Source organism: Prionailurus bengalensis, chromosome D3 (assembly GCF_016509475.1).
Source record: "Prionailurus bengalensis isolate Pbe53 chromosome D3, Fcat_Pben_1.1_paternal_pri, whole genome shotgun sequence".
NCBI lineage: Eukaryota > Metazoa > Chordata > Mammalia > Carnivora > Felidae > Prionailurus > Prionailurus bengalensis.
In genome coordinates, this window is record NC_057356.1 from 8,183,049 (window position 1) to 8,202,862 (window position 19,814).

The 19,814-nt window shown below is 39.7% G+C and overlaps 1 protein-coding gene across 10 annotated transcripts in view; it reads left to right on the forward strand.

Moving 5' to 3' along the window:
- The window catches only part of IFT81 (intraflagellar transport 81), a 192,456-nt gene that overhangs the window by 97,486 nt on the left and 75,156 nt on the right, over positions 1-19,814 (forward strand). For 6 of the 10 annotated variants that reach the window (XR_006293860.1, XR_006293861.1, XM_043557537.1 and 3 more), the window contains exons 3-10: positions 7,885-8,163; positions 10,787-10,945; positions 11,465-11,568; positions 11,973-12,153; positions 14,261-14,350; positions 16,209-16,274; positions 16,587-16,697; positions 18,529-18,613. Coding sequence is in view for 8 of the 10 variants with exons in the window: in XM_043557537.1 (XP_043413472.1) it covers positions 10,802-10,945; positions 11,465-11,568; positions 11,973-12,153; positions 14,261-14,350; positions 16,209-16,274; positions 16,587-16,697; positions 18,529-18,613 (781 nt within the window). In the remaining 2 variants the exon portion in view is untranslated. Of the gene's footprint in view, positions 1-7,884; positions 8,164-8,245; positions 8,386-8,482; positions 8,598-10,786; positions 10,946-11,464; positions 11,569-11,972; positions 12,154-14,260; positions 14,351-16,208; positions 16,275-16,586; positions 16,698-18,528; positions 18,614-19,814 lie in introns of those variants that run through there. The other 4 variants (XM_043557538.1, XM_043557539.1, XM_043557541.1 and 1 more) reach the window with 3 other exon arrangements.

Genomic DNA, 19,814 nt, shown 5'->3' on the forward strand with positions numbered 1-19,814 from the left:
ACTACCACCTCTATCTCCAGAAGATTTCCATCACCCCAGTAGGAAATCCTGTACTTGTTAAGCCTGTGCCCCACATTCTCCCCTCCCCTGAGCCCCCGGCAGTCACCAGTCTGCATTCTGTCTTTATGGATTTGTCTCTTGTAGATATTTCTCATAAATTGAATCATACGGTATGTGGACTTTTGTGTCTGGCTTCTTCGACTCAACAAAATGTTTTCAAGGTCCATCTATGCTGTAGCAGGTGTCTGTACTTACTTCTTTTTTTAATGGTTGAATAACGTTCTGCTGTATATTTATACCACAATTTGTTTCACCATTCATCCGTTTGCCCATCATTTCGGTTCTGTCACTCCATCTATAGCACTCTTATAGACTTGGATTTGACGTCATCAGCCCAGAAGGGAGAAAAGTTCTTGGCAACATGAAGGAGAAGGCCAGTTTGTGCCCTGCTGATCTTGGCCTTTACTTGTCCCCTCCCATCAACCTTTTCCTGCGTGATTTGAAGCTTCCTGATGGCCCCAAATGCAGCTCCACGGCTGGTTACCCTTAAATACTCCCCCTGAATTCTATAAATACACCAACATTCAGCTGGGAAAAAAAGAACTTGAAAGGCATTTGAAATGAAAATACACTTTTTTTCCCATCACGGACCAAGTGTTTTCTCTCTCTCTTCCCCCTCTGTGATTCCAGGGTAAGCACTTGGATTTTAAACCATTAGCCCTACCTGCGTAAGAGAAGACTTTCCTTGGCAAAGCCCTCGTAGGCAGAGAAAGCCAGACGGCATGTTAACACTGGCCCTCCCACACAGAAAATCCCTTTGCCTCCTGCTTCAGTGGCCTGATTTATGGTCCTTCTTTCAGACTCTGCTGAGCCGGTTTTGAGCCAGTTTAGTAGGTTGTGAAAATGGCTTTGGGATCAGGGCGATCCGTGTCTGAATCTTGGCTCAGCCAGCTGCTAGGTATGTCACCTTGGGCCCTCTACTAACTCTCCAGGCCTCAATTTCCTTAATTATAAAATAGAAAAAACAATATTGCCTTGCAGCCTTGTTGTGAAGATCAAATGAGATGATGTGGATGTGGGCAGTGTGCTGAAATGAAATTAGGCCTCACTCCATGCCATGCCTGGAGCTAGAGGGCCAGGGGAGCTTGGAGACATGGGGGTAGTACGGTTGACCTCTCCAGGCCTTTCTGCCCATCACTTGGATTGTATAATTCAATATAGAATTCAATTTATAATTTGCTCAGTCTGCCCCTCCAGATCCCCATACTACCATTTTCTTCCTGGCTCTTTGTCCTGGGAGCCCAGTCTGCACCTGATGACCTCAGCAGGGTTGCCTGCCCTTTTGGCACTCTTTTGGGTTTAGCCAATGAGAGACCAGATGGGAGACCAGAGGGTGGAAGGAGAGTGAGGTCAAGAATGGCTGCATCTAATGGGTTCTGTTAGGCAACCTTTTCCATAGAGCTACTCACTCTGTTGGGCTTTTGGTGCCTGTTCCCTTCTCTTGCTGAGTCAGACTTAAGGCAGCAATGGCTGCCTTTGTTGTTGGTGTTTTGTTAGTTTCCCTAAACCCTGCCCACACCTTTATAAATGGTCCTTTATCAAGTTCTCCACAATTGCCCAGACTGTGCCATCTTTATTCTGCTAGGAAGCTGACAGTTACAGAGATTAGCCATTTTACTCCACAGCTCAGATTTGCAAAAAGGAAATTATTTTATAATCACCTGAAATCCAAATATGAGATGCCATCCTGTCATTATTGGGCATCTCCTTCTCACACACATCCTGGGTGTTGCCAAGTCCTTGGGCTCTTCTGTGGGGGCAGAGCTTCAGAGAGTCACTTGCAATCTTCTGTCGCTGGCCCATCCCAGTGACTACTTGATCACCCACCCATCATCCCTGACTGCCCGGTCCTTTCAGGTTGAATAGCATCATTCGATGCTTCCACGTCAGGCCTGGGACAAGGAGTTTGGGCCACACCAGAAGCTACTGGATTCACGATGTGGCTTCCACAGGGTATTTCTCCCTTCTTAGGAGCTGCCCCAGAACGATCAACCTGTGATCCTTTCTCATTCTCCTTAGCATCTCTCTTCTCTTGCCTTACTTTGGAAGGAACTCCTCTCTCTACTTCCTCTTGAGGACGGCCAGTATAATCTCTCCCAAAGACTGAAGACCTTTACAAAAGGCAGGAAGTACAGCTTCTGATTTCAGCCTGCAAATCTCAAGGCAATGCACATTGTTTCCAGAGGAGGGGAAACAGAAGGAGTGCACACAGAAATTAATATTTCAATAAATTCCAACACATATGGGAAGCATTTAACAGAGTTCCTGACATACAGTAAGCACTTAGTAAGTGATGACATGATTATTATTTGAGCCCGATAAAAACGTTAGGTACATCCTATTTTTTCAATCCATACTTGTACCCAAGGACTTAATAGGAATTGCATATTATTTTGACTCTTCTACACTACATTGCCCATTAATCTCCCCAAACCCATTAAAAAGCTATTTTACAAAAATGTAGTACCAGACACACATTTAACAAGACCTCTGGAATCTCATCCATCCAGTTGAATGTTTCACGTATTATTTATCTTTTTACCTTTTAGAAAAGCACATTGTGCTACTAAACATACCCACAAGATTAAATTTCCAGAGCTGAGACTATTTAGGATATATGCAAAACTCAATCCAGGTTTCTGTTTAAATTCAATTTCTTTCCTCTCCAAGTAACCTAGATGGCAACGGCATTAAATGACAATTAATGGATAGCAGAATAACCCACTTCCAAATTTGTTCCTGTGTCTGGGTCATTTTTCCCAGTTTTGAAAGAATGAGCTAAAGCGGGCAGTGTGCAGAGGAGCCCCAGATGGGATAGCATCTTGAAAACTGGCATTCTCTGAATACTCATGCAGAATCCAGAAATATCTCATGGTCAGGATGAAAGGTCTAAATTTAATACCAAAAACAGAAAATTGGCTTAGCTTCCCTGTACTCTGCACAGGAAAGTTCTTGTTTGGAAGTTCTGAAATGAGAAGGGGCTGGAGGCATTATGTTCACAGCATCCTCAGATTTTCATGGAGACCTGGGGAGTCTGCTGATACCTCAAGACCTCAGTTGGCCCATGATGGAAGCTTGGATTGATGAAAGATGATTTGTTGGGAGGAAATCAGGGAGAAGGTTTGCACTGATACAGATACTCCACACAATAAGTACAGGCTTATTTCTTCCTCTTCTGGTTTTGCTTACCCAGCTTTTAAGATTTAACCACCTTCCCTTGGGGCGCCTGGGTGGCTTAGTCGATTAAAATGCTGACTCCTGATTTCAGCTCAAGTCATGATGGCCTCACAGTTCATGAGATCGGGCCCCATATCAGGCTTTGTACTGATAGCGTGGGGCCTGCGTAGGTTTCTCTCTCTCCTCTCTCTCTCTGCTCCTCCCCAACTGGTGTGTGCATGCACGTACACACTCTCTCTCAAATAAATAAACTTAAAAAAAATTTTAACCACCTTCACTGTAGGAGACATCTGCTGTTCTTGTTTGCATTGAATCTCTATCTCTGGTAACAGAACCCGGCTCTTCCTTTTTTTGGGAGTTGCCCTCACGTGACTCATCTATCAGAGTCATAGCCATTGAATCAAGAATGGTCTGACACACTTGAGACCAGTGAAGAGTCGGCTCTGGGAATTTGCTAGAACTATTGGAGAAAAGATTCTACTTTTAGTGAGGTTGCTAGGCTGGAAGAATGTAAACCTCTTGCTACAAGCGGCCCATTCAGAGGGAAGTGGAGACAAGAGACAGAGAAATGGAGGGAGAAAGAATGTCAAGATGACATCACTGACCAAATCAAGCCATACCTGAAGGTAGAATATCCTTGGACTTCACAGTTGCATGAAATGATGAGTTTTTTAAAACATTTTTAAAAATGTTTTAATTTTGTACTAAACTGACTCTTAAAAAATACACTTGACCAGGAGTGATTTTTCCCCCCTCTGCATAACCAGAGCAGGGATTCACAACCGTGGATGGCGTTGCAGTATCTACAAGGTTAAATAAGGGAGTCATAAGGGGCAGCTTGTAGATTATCTCACCAACTCCACACCTGTCCCCACCCTCTTCTCCACTAGAGGCTGGTGAACTTTTAAAGCACACTTCCTTGTAACAGCGTCTTTATCAGAGAGCTTCAGGTGGGAAGCATATTGGGAATTTTAGTACTTTGGTAGCAAGGGACAAGTAGGTTTCAACAACAGTTTGTTGTTAAAAACCAAAAACTGCTAAAGAATCCACATTTTGGGTTCTGTAGTCTACAACCATGAGCACCCAAGAGGCTAAGATTAACAAGAATTGAAAAGACAAACCCAAGAGTGAATGGCCACTCACCTCCCACTCACCCATGCCCTTGACGTTATATACCCTGTTCATCTGACTTGGCCAATGGAAGTGCTTTAGCCATGAGTCGGTGGAGGTATGTACATGGATGTTCACAGCACCATTGTTCATTATAGCCAAAAAGTGGAAACAATCCAAATGTGCACCAACTGAGGAATAGATGAACAATGGAATATTATCCTGGCCACAAAAATGGAATGAGGTACTGATACATGCTACAACGTGGATGAACCTTAAAAACACAATACTAACTGAAAGAAGCCAGACACAAAGAGTCACATACTTTATGATTCCTTTAACATGAAATGTCCAGAAAAGGTATTTTCATAGAGAAGGAAAGCAGATTAGTGGTTGCCAGGGGCTGAGCAGTGATAGGGGTTTTGGAAATTGTGAACTAGGAGTTGATGACTAAAGGGTCCAGGGTTTCTTTTTGGGTGATGAAAATGTTCAGTGATTAGATAGTGGTGATGGTTGCACAACTTTGTAAGTATGCTAAAAGCCATTGAATTGTACACTTTATTTTTTACAATAATTTTTAAAAATTTGAGTGTACTTGACACACATTGTTAACATTGTTTTCAGGTATCCAACATAGTGATTCGCTGTATGTTATGTTATGCTTAGCCCAAGTGTAGTTACCGTCTGTCAACATACGTCACTGTTACAATATCATCGACTGTACTCTCTACACTGTGCCTTTTATTCCCATGACTTAGTCATTCCTTAACTGGAAGGCTGTTTCTTGCACTCCCTTTCAACTGTTTTGCCCATCCCCCCCCTTCCCTCTGGCAACCACCAGTTTGTTCTCTGTATTTATAGTATGACTTGACTTTTTGTTTGTTTATTCATTTGTTTTGTTTTTTAGATTCCACATATGAGTGAAATCATATGGTATCTGTCTTTCTGAGTTATTTCGCGTAGCACCACCCTCTAAGTCCATCCTTGTTGCAAGTGGCAAGATCTCATCCTTTTTTATGGCTGTGTGATATCCAGTATGTGTGTGTGTGTGTGTGTGTGTGTGTGTGTGTGTGTGTGTGTGTGTTTTCTTTACCCATTTGTTTATCAATGAACACTTGGGTTGCTTCCATTTCTTGGCTATTGTAAATAATGCTGCAATAAACATAGGGATGCATATATCTTTGGGATTAGTGTGAATTATACACTTTAAATGGGTGAATTGGGGGCGCTTGTGTGGCTTAGTTGGTTAAGCATCCAATTTCAGCTCAGGTCATGATCTTATGTTTGCAATTTCAAGCCCCGCATCGGGCTCTGCTGTCAGTGCAGAGCCCACTTCAGATCCTCTGTCCCCTCTCTCTCTGCCCCTCCTCTGCTCTCTCTCTCTCTCAAATAAACTTTAAAAAATAAATAAATAAAATAGGGGTGCCTGGCTGGCCTAGTCAGTTAAGCATCTGACTCTTGGTTTTAGCTCAGATCATGATCTCACGGTTCACGGGTCTGAGCCCTGTGTCAGGCTGTGCACTGGCAGTCTCCTGGGATTCTCTGTCTCCTTCTCTCTCTGTCCTTCCCCAGCTCACACTGTCTCTGTCTCTGTCAAAATAAATAAATAAACTTTAAAAATTTTAAATTAGTTAATTAATTAAATGGGTGAATTGTATGTATGTGAATTATACCTTAATGATTTTTTTTTTTTAATATAGAGTCAGGGTAGGGGTGGAAACCTTTCAGAAATACTGTCTCATATAACTGGGCATCCCTTCAGCTATTAAAAATGTTTGATACAGGGGTGCCTGGGTGGCTCGGTCAGTTAATCATCCTACTTTGGCTCAGGTCGTCGTCTCATGGTTCATGAGTTTGAGCCCCATATCAGGCTGTCTGCTGTCAGCGTGGAGCCCACTTCAGATCCTCTGTCTCCCTCTCTCTTTGCCCCTCCCCCACTCGCATGCAGGTGCACTTTCATTCTATCTTTCTCTCAAAAATAAACATTAAAAAATTATTAAAATGCTTTAAAAATGCCAAATATAGTTCAGCCAAGAGGCATCTTTGGAGGTTTACAAGGAAGACTCAATATAGCATCTAAGAGGAAAAAAAAGTCTTCATGTGGGTGGCTTGACTTGGTATGTTATCAGCCTTCAGTGGTGTGGAATTATTGCTGAGAAGTTCCTCTTGGGCTCTTCAATGAATCCATTCAAGGTTTTATCTTAAATGAATCAGAGGGTGGTAGCAAGCCTTCCTTTGGCCTGTATCTAGGCCCTATAGATAGGCAGACACCTGATATGAGCTGGCTCCTCTATGTTCTCTCTTTTCTTGCTTCAAGTTGGAATATAAGCTTCTCAGTATATGGATCCGGGAAGTAGGCTGACTGGCCTCAAATTCTTTCTTGTGTTCCAGAGCAACTACATTAAGTATAGAATCCATTCAAGTTTGAGTGCAGAGTGGATTGCATTACTTACTTGAATTTACCCAGGATTGCATTCTCATAACTGAAAAGTATAGTGTTTCTATAATAGCTGCAACAGGCAGAGGAGGAACTAAAAACTACTTGATAAACCACTCTTCTCTTTCTATAGCCTACATCTGTAGACTCTACAGAAGGAATAAATCTAACCATCTCATTTTTTTTTTTTTTTTAAGTAGGGGAAAAAAGGTAAAATGTCCTTAGCTCTTCCAATGCCAGGCACTGCTCTAATCACTTTCCTTTTATTAACTCAATCCTCACATCAGCCTTTTGAGGAAGGTGTTCTTAGAGCCACATTTTATAGACAGACGAGGAAAGTTCTGAAAGGTGAAGCCACAAAATGGCAGACCCAGTTTTCAAATCCAGCTCACCCAGAGAATCACCAATACGCCGACCAGGATCAATTAATTATGCAATCCCTATGCAGAATCTTTTGTTTTACCAAAGTTATTTAAATTATTTAATTTTTCAAGGTTTGAAGTGTTACCTCCTCCAACTCCTCATGAGCACCTGTGAGCCAGGATGGGTCTTTGTTTTCTTCCAACCGCCCCACAGGATGCCTCTGCTTGATAGTTCAATAGTCAGAAGGCAGCCAGCAATGGATTCGTCTTGCAATATTCTGTTCCCTCTGCCGGAAAAAATATCCCCTTTCCCAATTGGCTAATTTTCACTGGTCCTTAAATATCATTTTTACCGATGGAAACTTTCCTAAGAGTATCGTCCGTTCAGCCCCAAATAAGCTTGGGATACTTCATCTGGGTCCCGCCATCTTTGGGTCCTTTTGTGATAGCATTTATCATAGTAGTATCAGAGTTGCCTTTAAATTGTTTCTATCTGCCCTTGAAGACAGGACCCTCATAGTCCTGGCTTCCTTTGCATCCCCAGCAGCTAGCACAGGGCCAGGCATATAGGAGATGCCTAATATGGAATTTGTTCCTTTTGTTTGTTTGTTTTATTTTTCTCTAAGACTGATGCTAAATCTGTAGTTGTTTTTTTCCAAGACGTTTGAACAGGCAACTACATTTTAAGGGCATGAGGAATTCAATTTTTTTTTCTTCCTCTCATATTTTCCTTGCCAGCTGACATCACGAAGTACAGTGCTGTCCAGTCCTCGCCCTGGCTCAGGACCCGTGAACCCACTTTGCACGTGGGCCGGGCACGCCACTTTCCCCAGTCAGGGACCTGGGCCCTAGCGCGCGCCCCCGAGGGCCCCACGGAAATGCCCTGGCCCACCCGCCGGAAGTGACGTAACGCCACGTCCTAGCAACCGTTGCCAAGGAGCTCGTCTCTAGGAACCCACTAGAGCCTGGATGCCTCCTGCGGGGGGGAAAAAAGTGGTTTCTTGACGAGAATTTGAGGTAACCTCGCCAACCCGCGCTCGGAAACTCCCCTAAGCCCCCCAAAAGAAAAGAACTCCCTCCTCCTCCTCCTCCTCCCCCTTCCCAGTGCAGCACCTCGCCAATGGAGGGTCGCAGCGGTTAAGCCCCCAACGCCGGGGTCTGTGCCTGACGAGCCTCGCGGGGGTCCAGGCCGTTCCCAATGGGCTGAGCAGTCGGGGAGCCCAGATTACCCGCAGCGAGGTGCCTGGGTCCGATGTGGGGTCCCCTGTCCTGTTTCCCAAGCCCCGGGGGCGGGGGAGGGGGAACACTATTTTGGGGAATCCTAGGAGGCTGCTGGTCCAGCGCTCGTGCCAGCCTGGGACCAGGGCAGTGTCGTTTCTGTCCCGAGTTGTGCCAGATAAACGCACGTCCTGGTTTTAATTCCACCCCCACCCCCTTGGGCTCTTATGTGGGTAAGTGCTTGTGAATTAGTGTGGCGACTTTCCGCTGGCAGAGGGAGAGTAATTGCTTTTGCTAATTTTAGAGCTCAGAGCCCACTGGGCATAGACAACCTACCTGTTCAGTACATCTTTGTCCTCAGCGGGTGACCACCTGAAAGCTGGTGGGCAACCAGGGGGGAACCCAACTACCTTTTTTTCCTCTCGTGGTAACATTGTACTCGTTTATCCAAGTGATTTGTGTTTCTGAAAGGGAAGAGAAGTATATGTGTGTGTATATATGTTATATACTATATATACATAATTTCTAAATCATTAAAATTAAGTAAATATGTGTGTGAAGATTAGGACATGGACTTTTACTTAAAATACTTTTAACAATGAAAAATTTGCATCTCCAGTGTGGATTCTTACTTGATTTACGTAAAAGTTTTCCTTTTATGGATTGAAGGGCACCTCAAAATTTTAAACCGCATTATCTTTTCTGTCTTTTGACTTACTTTTAAACAATAATAATCCTTTACTCATAATTTTATTATAATTATGGAGAAATCATAATATCTTTACATTTGATGTTTTCCAAATATCCAGCTCCACCAATTAAAAAGAATCTATTTTAGAGCAAAATGCAGGCAGCCCCAACTTTGATAAAATAGCATCTATTCATTTCATAGTTAAAAACTGTTAAGGAACACTGAAGTAGTTCTTTCTGTATTTCTTTTTTTAGCAGTTCATTTTTTAATTCATTTTTAAAATTGCTAGTTTAAAAAATTGCCTGCCTGCAAAATTTCTACCACTCCTGCCCCTACTAAACAAGTGATATCTTCATGCAGGAAACACTAGGAACCTTGGTAAAGCCATTTCTGCTGTTAAATAATCAAATATTTAACCTTTTAAAAGTTATAATCACCACCAACCTACTCATGAGTGTGTGTGTGTGTGTGTGTGTGTGTGTGTGTGTGTGTGTGTGTGTGTGTGTTTTCCTGGCCTTGGGCCTGTGAATACATTTATTCAGTCTATGGAAAGAAGTCACTGTTTTGATGCAGTGGGTATTCACAGATGGAATTAGGCACAGATATGTCCTTATGGAATTTATAGTTTAGTAAAGAAGAGAAAATGTACATAAATAATTAGTACAAAACAGAAAAGTAACTGTAAGAAAGCGGTGCAGATAAAGTGTGATTAACTTGGAGGTCAGGGACTGCTGTTATTCTGACACAGAACATGGGAGATAGAGAATGACTTCCCGGAGGAACGTGCATTTGGAGGGCAGGGCTTGAAAAACTTAGGATTTGCACCTGTGGAGATCAGGCAAGGAACAGGCTTTCTGGGCAAGAAAACAGCATCAGCTGAAGGCAGATGTGGAAAAACTAGGGAGCAGTGACTATTTCAGTCCGGTGAAGTTTAAAAGAGTGAAAGGTAACAATTTGGAAATAAAGTTGGGAAAGCTAAATTGAGCTAGATCTTAAAGAGTCTCGAAATCCAAGAAATTTGGACTTTGTGAGCAATGAAAATCATACAAATGATTTGGAATAGAAGCGGGGGCCAGAAAACTTGAGGCTGTTACCTTATTGAAGGCACAAGGAAACATAGGCCTGAATTACTCAAGGGTGGCAGAGTCGATGATGGTGAAGAGTGCTTGGTGGAGGAAACCAGAACAAAACCAAAGAGAGCATACCTAGGCTAAAGCTTGCGGCATCCGTTCAGCTTCAGTTGGGTGTGGCTGTGCACAAATGGGTGCCCAGGGTTGCCAGATCTTATTTTGACCAGAAATTAGGTGTCTGGGTTTTAATGTAAAAAAATCGCCCAATTTTTAAGCATGGGCTGCTACTTAAAACAAAATTAGAAGCATGTCTGTAGCCTAACAAATCTTTACCCCTGGGTAGTTGTGGAGCTGAGTGGAAGAGATGTTAATATAGGTGGAATTTATTACTCATTTGTCCATATTAATTCAATGTTAACTCAGATGATTGCTATCATACCAGATGCATATATAAAAACATTTGGTATTAAATATTAACAGTATGTACTGTAACATAATAAAGTCTTCATATTCTGATTTCTTTCAGCAAAACAACCCTTTTCTTAGCATTTTGTGTACTATGTAGAATTATACTTTTCATGCCTACCTCCTATAAACTTAATACTGATTTTTTTCCAGAATGTTTATAACAAGTATTAAGGAATTTTATCTCTATTTTTAGTTATAAGACCTAATTATGAGCGATCAAATCAAATTCATTGTGGACAATCTCAATAAGGAGCCTTTTAGGAAGAACTATAATTTAATAACATTTGATTCCCTGGAGCCAATGCAACTATTGCAAATTCTCAATGATGTTCTGGCTGAGATTGACCCAAAGGTAAGAGTTTTTCTTGTGATGAAAAGGGTAGCAGGAAAGCCAGTTTCTGCCTGTAAGTATCTGTGAGTCTTGGGCAATTTATTTAACCTCTGGGCCTTATTTTCCATGCCTGTAAAGTAAAAATAAATGATCTTTAAGGTTTCTCTACTAACTTAATAATTAAATTACCTACTTGTACCTTATTTAGAAATTATTTCTCTACTTCAAACATAAATAGATTTGGTCTTGGAATGAAAATGCTTTTACAAAAGGTTTTATTGTATTGCAAGTTAGTTCATGTTTCTTATACACTGGTCTTTCCACTGGATACTTTTTGAGCTTGACATTCTTAATACGAATCCTGATCTGACTTGTAGGTACCCTCACTTGGAATCTGGGGGCCTCCATACTTCATCTGTTTTATGAAGAGTCCATTGTACCTGTTATGCTCTAGCAGAACAATTTTGTCAATGAGTTTAAATATCGTTCTTTGTTAGATATACAACAATAACATGTTTTTTCAATTTCTTTATTTGTTAGCAAGTTGTTGATATCAGAGAGGAGATGCCAGAGCATACAGCCAAAAGGATGTTGAGCCTTCTTGGTATCCTTAAATACAAACCTCCAGGAAATGCTACAGACATGTAAGAATCTGATCACATGTTGCTTTCTTAAAGCTATGCTTTAGTATCCAAACCTTCATAGTCTACAGTCAGAATTTCTAAGTTAAACCCAGTCTCCTTTAGTCAATGACTTCAGAATATCACTGAATATCAAAATAATCTTGAACTTTTAATATTATTTTGTCATGGAGAGTCTTAAGTGGGTCATTTTCCCCCTAATCAAACAAGTCAGGCAAATCTATTCCATTTTATCATTTATCCTTTATCTGCCCTTTTAGGTAGAAACAATAATTTAAACCTGCCCAGTCAATAAAGCATTAAGGCTGACTATACCAATTTATGGCTCCAATACAACCTCCCTGTGTGGTCCAGTGATATACTAAAGGTCTAATTTTACGTTTATTGTTGATATTTTCTTTTTGTAGGAGTACCTTTCGTCAGGGTCTGGTGATTGGAAGTAAACCTGTAATTTACCCAGTGCTCCACTGGCTTCTTCAGAGGACTAATGAACTGAAGAAAAGAGCATATTTAGCTCGTTTTTTAATAAAACTTGAGGTACCAAGTGAGTTTCTTCAGGACGAAACAGTGGCTGATACCAATAAACAGGTATACAATACACAAATGAACTTTTAAGCTATCTATAATGGATGTCAATGTGCACATGTTTAAATACTTGTTAATCTCTCTCTAGCTTACTTGCTTTTCTGTATTTCCAGGTGGCACCAAAAGGTAAAATAGTTATTAGTAATGTTCAGCTGCAATCATGTATGAAAATATTTTGACTTTTGCACACAAATACCATTTCAGTGATAGAAAAAAATCCTGAAATTAGGATTTTAAAGTAATTTATTAAGAATTGTGGGTCAATAGGGTTTCAGGTTTGGGATTGTAGAGTACTTTCCTGATCAATTAGGTGACTATTACAATTTGTCATCCAAGTCAGCGAGAAAGGAACTATCATAATAATTGGGCAAAAGTATAAATTGACACTCTCCCTGACAAATCAGGATATGCGAGCCCCTGAGAGGATTGTGTATAGGCAAAGAAGCTAGGTTTGAGATCTCAAAGGACTTCCCAGTCAGGCAGAAGGTAGAGAAAGGGCTAGGAGTTTGAAATTTCAGTGTACTTTCCTTCTAGAGTTTTAGGATATTGGGTTCTGGCCTTACAGTCTTAAAGCTCTTGACTACTGAGGATCCTGGCTGATCTGGCTCTTGGTCCTGGGATTTCAAAGCACATCGCTGATCAAAGACCATGGAAAGAGAGGATTCAAGCTTAAGATTTCAAAGGACTTTGATTTCTAAAAGGTGTCTCAGTTTAGCACTTTGTGCTTTTATTCTATGCTATGTACATAGACTGATTTGTGCCAGTTTGTTGTGAATAGTTTGTCAGTCTTTCTCTCCCAACAGATTATGAGGTCTGTGAAGACAGATATCCTGTCTTATCCATCTTTGTTTTCCTCCAGGGTTTTGTAGAGTTGCTTCTATACAGCATGTACTCAAAATTGGGATTGAATCAAAGCAATAAAAACTAAATGTTTCTTCATCCATGTTTTGTTATTTTGGATTGTCATGGCAATCATTCAAAATAGAGTCAATATTGATCTCTTAAGACATTTTGGGGATTGAAAAGTTTATGTAAATAATCATGTCAAATGTTATAGTAGATACCTTGGGAGAAATACAGCAGAATGAGACCACCCCAACCCCTACATTTGAAGGCTTTACATAATGTAGGAAATGGAGAAGCATAAATGTGAAATATTTTCTCCTCCCTACCCACCCCCATCAATAAACTTGATTAAAACTAATTCCCCTGGAGGAAGTTTATTAATAGTTTTTACTAAATCTGTCCATATAATTCATGGAAGAATTAGTGATAATAAAGACATGTTTTTTCTTGAAGCATATCTGAGATATATATATAAAATGGCTTATATACTTAGCCTGTCATTTAGCACAGACCCTAATAAAAAATGCACATTGTCTTCCTGAATGAAGAGTTTTAGAATAAATGATTTACAGATTTGTAGGATATTATCAGTCAGGAAAAATATTATTAATTTTCTGTCATTGCTCACAAAAAATACTATTTTTAAAGAATTTTGGATAAGAGTTGTGATTTTTTTCATTCATTCCACTACTTTTTATTGAATATCTATATCAGTTATGCACCATGCTAGGTCCCAGGGATACATAATTGTACAGGATCAATAGGATTCTTGTCCTCCTAACTCTCCTTGTCTAATGGTGGGAGAGAGATAAGTAGCTAGACAATTATAATTTTACATGTTATTTACTCTGGAATCATGACACTCTGATCTAGATAGGTATAGGGCTAGAGAAGTCTTCTCTGAAGATGGTGTTATCTATGCTGAGACCTGACAGATGATGAGCTGAAATTATCCGAGTAAGGAAGTCATAGAGTGTTCTCACAGGAAATAGGGTGTGCAGACTGGAGATGAGAACCAAGAATATTCCAAAGATTTAAAGATCACCATAGTTGGATGATGTGAGTTAGGGAAGTAACCAGAGAGGAAGCTGGAGAAGTTTAGTGACCAGATCTTATATACCTACTTTTTTTATATCTTATATGAAAATATTTTTAATGCCATTCTATAATGGTTTAAGTAATCACTATAAGTTAATGAATAACCTGATTAAGAAAAGCCTATTGGATCTAGTCATTAATTTATAATTTTTAACTTATCTTTTAGTATGAAGAGCTGATGGAAGCCTTTAAAACTTTGCATAAAGAATGTGAGCAACTCAAGACATCTGGATTTTCTACAGCAGAAATAAGAAGGGTAAAGAAAAGAAAATACAGTAATATTTTTAAAAAAATTTTTTAATGTTTATTTATTTTTGAGACAGAGACAGAGCATGAGCAGGGGAGGGACAGAGAGAGAAGGAGACACAGAATCCGAAGCGAGCTCCAGCCTCTGAGCTGTCACCACAGAGCCCGATGCGGGGTCAGACTCATGAACTGTGAGATCATGACCTGAGCCGACATCGGACGCTTAACCAAATGAGCCACCTAGGTGCCCCTTAGGACTTTTGCTACATGTTACTTAACATTCTCCAAAAAATTTTTTAACATTCTCAACCAGGCAGGGAAACAATAGAAGTTGCTTCCTCAGGGAGGCTTTCCCTGATCTCCTACATGAATTAGTTACCCCAATTCTTTTTGTTTTATCACACTTACCAGACTTAGGATTACTTGAATGTCTGTCTTCCCAACTATTTTTATGCCCTATGAGGGCAAGGACCATGTCTGTATTTCTTGTTCACCACTCTACCCCAGTGTCTATCACAGTGCCCCGTACATGGTAGTTTCTCAGTGAGAGCTTGCTGAGTATATTTGAAATGAAAGATGAACTCATATTAATGGGAGAGAAAGATCCATAAGTAGGATACTTATAGTATGAAGGAAGAATGATAGACCTTCATCCACTCTTCCTCCATTATGTCATGTGAGTAAACTGAAATGATAAAATAACCGAGAGTCTGTCATTTTAATTTCACTATTACCAGGGTGTTTTTGAACATATTCTTTGTAGAAAATATGGTAAGCAAGATAGAAATTAATTCACTTATAATCCCACACTGTATAGATAACTACTATTGACATTTTAGTGAATATATTTAAATCTTTTTCTTCATATTGTGCTATATATAAATGTTGTAATCTGCTTCTTTCAAGTAATGTCATATCATGACTTTTTCTGTCATTAAACATTCTTCTGCACAATTTTTAATGACTTTCATTGTATCGTGCCATAGTTTACTTAAAAATCTTCAGACATTTGGATAATTTACAAATTTTAGATATAATTAGCATCTGTAAAACTCCTCATAGAGAAGTCTTTGGCCTTCCATGAATATTTTATTAGGAAAAATTCCCAGACATGGAATTATCAGGCTAGATGGTATATATGTTTATTTTAAGACTGTTGATATTGTTCTTCAATACAATGCCACCAGGAATGAGTAAGAGTGCCTATATCCTCAGATCCTGTGAATGCTGACTAGTGTGTCTGTTTTTCTCTTTAGTATTACTGTGATGGTTAGGCTATTCATTCTTTACGTTTAGGAAGGAATTTTTGTTTGTTTTCACTTGCAAATATTATGGAGCTGTTTAACAGGAAGGTGGTTTATTTTTGAAGCCTTTATTTTTAGGAAGGGAATTGGTTAATTGACAAAACCAGATGCAAATTTATGTCTTGAAAACACCATAGTCTTACAAAATAATTTTGATGGAAAATTGGCAGAATATATAGTTTGGTATTTAACAGAGCAGATGGGATGTCAGCAGCTGTTGTTCATGTTTTTAGACCTGCACACTTTCCATCATAGAAGACTTTTGAAAAATCATGTGCCCATATTTGGAATCAGAACACAAATGTGCTGGTTGGCAGCTTTACCTTGCTACGTTATAACCTGTTTTATTTGCTTTTCTAAATGAACACCAAGCTGCCAAATAAATTACCCTGCATAAAGAACCCTGGGGAGAAATAAAAATGCCCTTTATCCAAAAGAGGATCTTTGTTCCTTAATTCTCTGGTTATATGTAGTGAAAACGGTCAATGCACAATCATATGACAACTTTATTTGAATTCTACAAAGAATACTTTTCCTTATAATGTCTCCTTGACTACTTTTTAGGATATCAGTGCAATGGAGGATGAAAAGGATCAGCTCATTAAGAGAGTTGAACGTTTGAAGAAAAGGGTAAGGCAAGAATTAGCACTGTGAGACTTTGGCCCCAAGTCCCAAGCACTTGCACAGATTTAGGAATGAAAATGAAGATTAAGCAAGGCATGGGTGTACATCTGAGGATGGACTCAAATAACACTGACAGAAAGGGAATCTCCCCAGGCAGTAGCCCAGAACTTTTAAGACCTGGAGTCTGGAACGTTACTGTCATCTCTAGGGAGTACTGTTTGCCAAAAGGAAATGATAAGTGGATGTCTGAGTCACATGACATGCTAATTTCTTTCTTAAACTTGACAGTAACATGTACTACTTATTCCTTTACTGTAGGTGGAGACAGTTCAGAATCATCAACGGATGCTTAAAATAGCAAGGCAACTTCGAGTTGAAAAAGAGAGAGAAGAATTTCTTGCACAACAGAAACAGGAACAAAAGAATCAGGTATCCTCGCAAAAGTTTATATTCTTATGGGGAAAGAAATAGTTCCTTTTGGTTATCCAAATGTAAAGAAAAAAGAATTCTAGATTGTGGAAGTTCATGTTTCCTTTTGTTAATGTGATGGAATACTTCTTCAAAGGATTTTGTGTCACCAGTAACAATAATGCTACTTTTTAGGTTCAGTACCCAGTATATATCTGTATACTACCTTCTAGCTTGTGCTTTACTCATGTTGAGCCAACATCACAGAGCATTCATCATAATGTTAAGCATTAAGATTAACTGCTGATAAAACTTCCAGAATCTCCAAAGGGTGTCCTGAGATTCGGGGCCTATGAGAACATCCATTTTATTCCACCGATCACAGTATCCACTACTAGACTTTATTCCATTGGCGAATAAGCAAATCATGAAAAGGTGCAAATCACCCACATTCCACATTTTTAGACTTTGCCTTAAAGAAAAAATAATTCGGCTAGAAAAGATTATTTTTACTTTATTAAAAATTTGTCTTAGGGGCACCTGGGTGGCTCAGTTGGTTGAGCATCCGACTTCAGCTTAGGTCATGATCTCACGGTCTGTGAGTTTGAGCCCCGCGTCAGGCTCTGTGCTGACAGTTCGGTCTGGAGCCTGCTTTGGATTCTGTGTCTCCCTCTATGTCCCTCCCCCGCTCATGCTCTGTCTCTCTCTCTCTGTCAAAAATAAATAAACATTTAAAAACATTTTTTTTTTAATTTGTCTTAAAACTGAGTAGACTAGGGGCACCTGGGTGGCTCAGTCAGTTGAGCATCCGACTTTGGCTTAGGTCACGATCTCACAGTTGATGGGTTCGAGCCCCATGTTGGGCTCTGTGCTTACAGCTCAGAACCTGGATCCTGCTTTGGATTCTGTGTCTCCCTCTCTCTCTGCCCCTCCCCTGCTCATACTCTGTCTCTGTCTGTCTCTCAAAGGTGAATAAATGTTAAAAAAAAATTTAAAAACTGAGTAGACTATACATTAAAAATACACTTTGAAACAGCTCCATTTCCTACTCAATGAGATGTTTGGCTCTTTTGGAACTTGATTTGGCATCATGGTAGTTCCACTGCACTAATAAGCTGCATTGCTTGGTCCCTGAATGGTCACCTAGCATCAGTGTCTGAGACACTGAGAGAGAGAGAGAAAGAGAGAGCAAGAGTGCTCAGTGTGGGGCCTGATGCGTGGCTCAATCTCACAACCATGAGATCATGACCTGAGCTCAAATCAAGAGCTGGATGCTTAACTGACTGAGCCACCCAGGTGTCACACATCAGTGTCTGAGTCTAAGACATTATTTTGTGGCTGGCTCAGTTGGTAGAGTATGCAACTCTTGACCTAAGACCTTATTTGTGAAAATGCTAATATTCTTCAGAATTAAGAAAACCATGTTAGGGGTACCTGGCTGGCTGGGCAGTGGAGCATGCAACTCTTGATCTTGGGGTTGTGAGTTCAAGCATTGGGTGTGGAAATTACTTAAAAATGAAATTAAAAAAAAAAGAAAAGAAAAGAAAACCATTGTTATAACAAGAAAAGCCTGATGCATATATTTTTTTACCAAGTATTTTTCCTTGATCACTAAGTACAACAGATAACTAAAGAAAAAATATCTGAAAGCTTTTTTTAAAAAGCTTTATGTGAAAAGGTATTGAGAAAACCAATTACATTTTGAGCTCAATATAGTAATTTTCTTAGTTCTTATTCTTTGTTCTTTTTACATCATAAGAATTACGTGGAACTTGTATTTTTCTTTGTTTGTCCATGTGAGTGGTAGGTCTCAATACACTCAGGAAATAATGGATCTAATTATATTTTAAAGCTATTTCATGCGGTGCAGAGACTGCAAAGAGTACAAAATCAGCTGAAAAGTATGCGCCACGCAGCAGCAGATGCAAAGCCTGAAAGTAAGTGGAAACTGTTATATGATCTAGATGATCAGAGAATATTAGTTTAAATCAGTAGTTTTCCTTAAAACAATCAACTCATGGGAATTAATTATTGTTGAGTGATAGCTCAGCATTTTAGAGTGGCATTTTCTAGTTAATTAATGAGAGTCCTATTGAAGACATCCTTAACTTTTACCGGGGTTTTATGGTTCCCATTCAGTGTTTGGTCAGAAGGTAAAGATAGTGAAAACCACCATGGAGGGAGGCTCTCTGGTATGTGAGTATGTATGTACCTAGGATGGATGTTATGAAAAAGATGGATGGGAAAAATGTGAATAGTTTTAGAGCCTGAGCCATAAAGAAAAGGAATAAAATGCTGGACTCTTAAAGCTTGGTGTTTTTTCTTATATTGGGCTGTGCTAATGACTTGACTGTTGGCACATTAGCTTTACATAGAGGATAAATTGTTCTAATACCTGAGATAATACCACCAAACCCTTCTTAGGCATTTTAAAAGTGTTTTTGCTCATCAGAAGGGAGACCATATAAACTGGAGGAGCAGTGGAAAGCTATCATTGGTACTGGAGAAATATTTCAGTGTAAATATCTGGCTGTTCAAGTGTTAATTCATCTTTCTGTAGTATTCTATGAAATACTATGCTCCAAGCTATAATTCATAGAATAAAAAAGATAGACAATAACAATAACAATTGTTGGCAACAATGTGGAATTGTTGTTGGCAGGAAGGTAAAATAGCGTGACTTCTTTGAAAAACGTATCTGGCAGTTTCTCAAAATGACCCAGCATGTTTCATTCCTATGTATCTACCCAAGAGAATTGAAAACATATGTCCACACAAAGTCTTGTACACAAATGTTCATAGCAGCCTTATTCATAATAGTCAAAAAGTGGAAACAACCCCAATGTCCCTAAACTGATGAGTGAATAAACAAAATGTGGTATATCCATGCAATGGAATGCCAAGGAATGAAGTATTGATACATGCTACAACACATATGAACCTCAAAAACATGTTAAGTAAAACTAGTCATAAAAGACCACATATTATATGATTCCATGTGTATGAAGTGTCCAGAATAAGCAAATCCAGAGAGATAAAATCCAACTAGTGATTACCTAGGGCTCGGGAGTTTTAAGGCGGGGACAGCTGTGTGTGTGTGGTGGAGGGAGGAAGGGACTGCTAATGGGTATAGAGCTC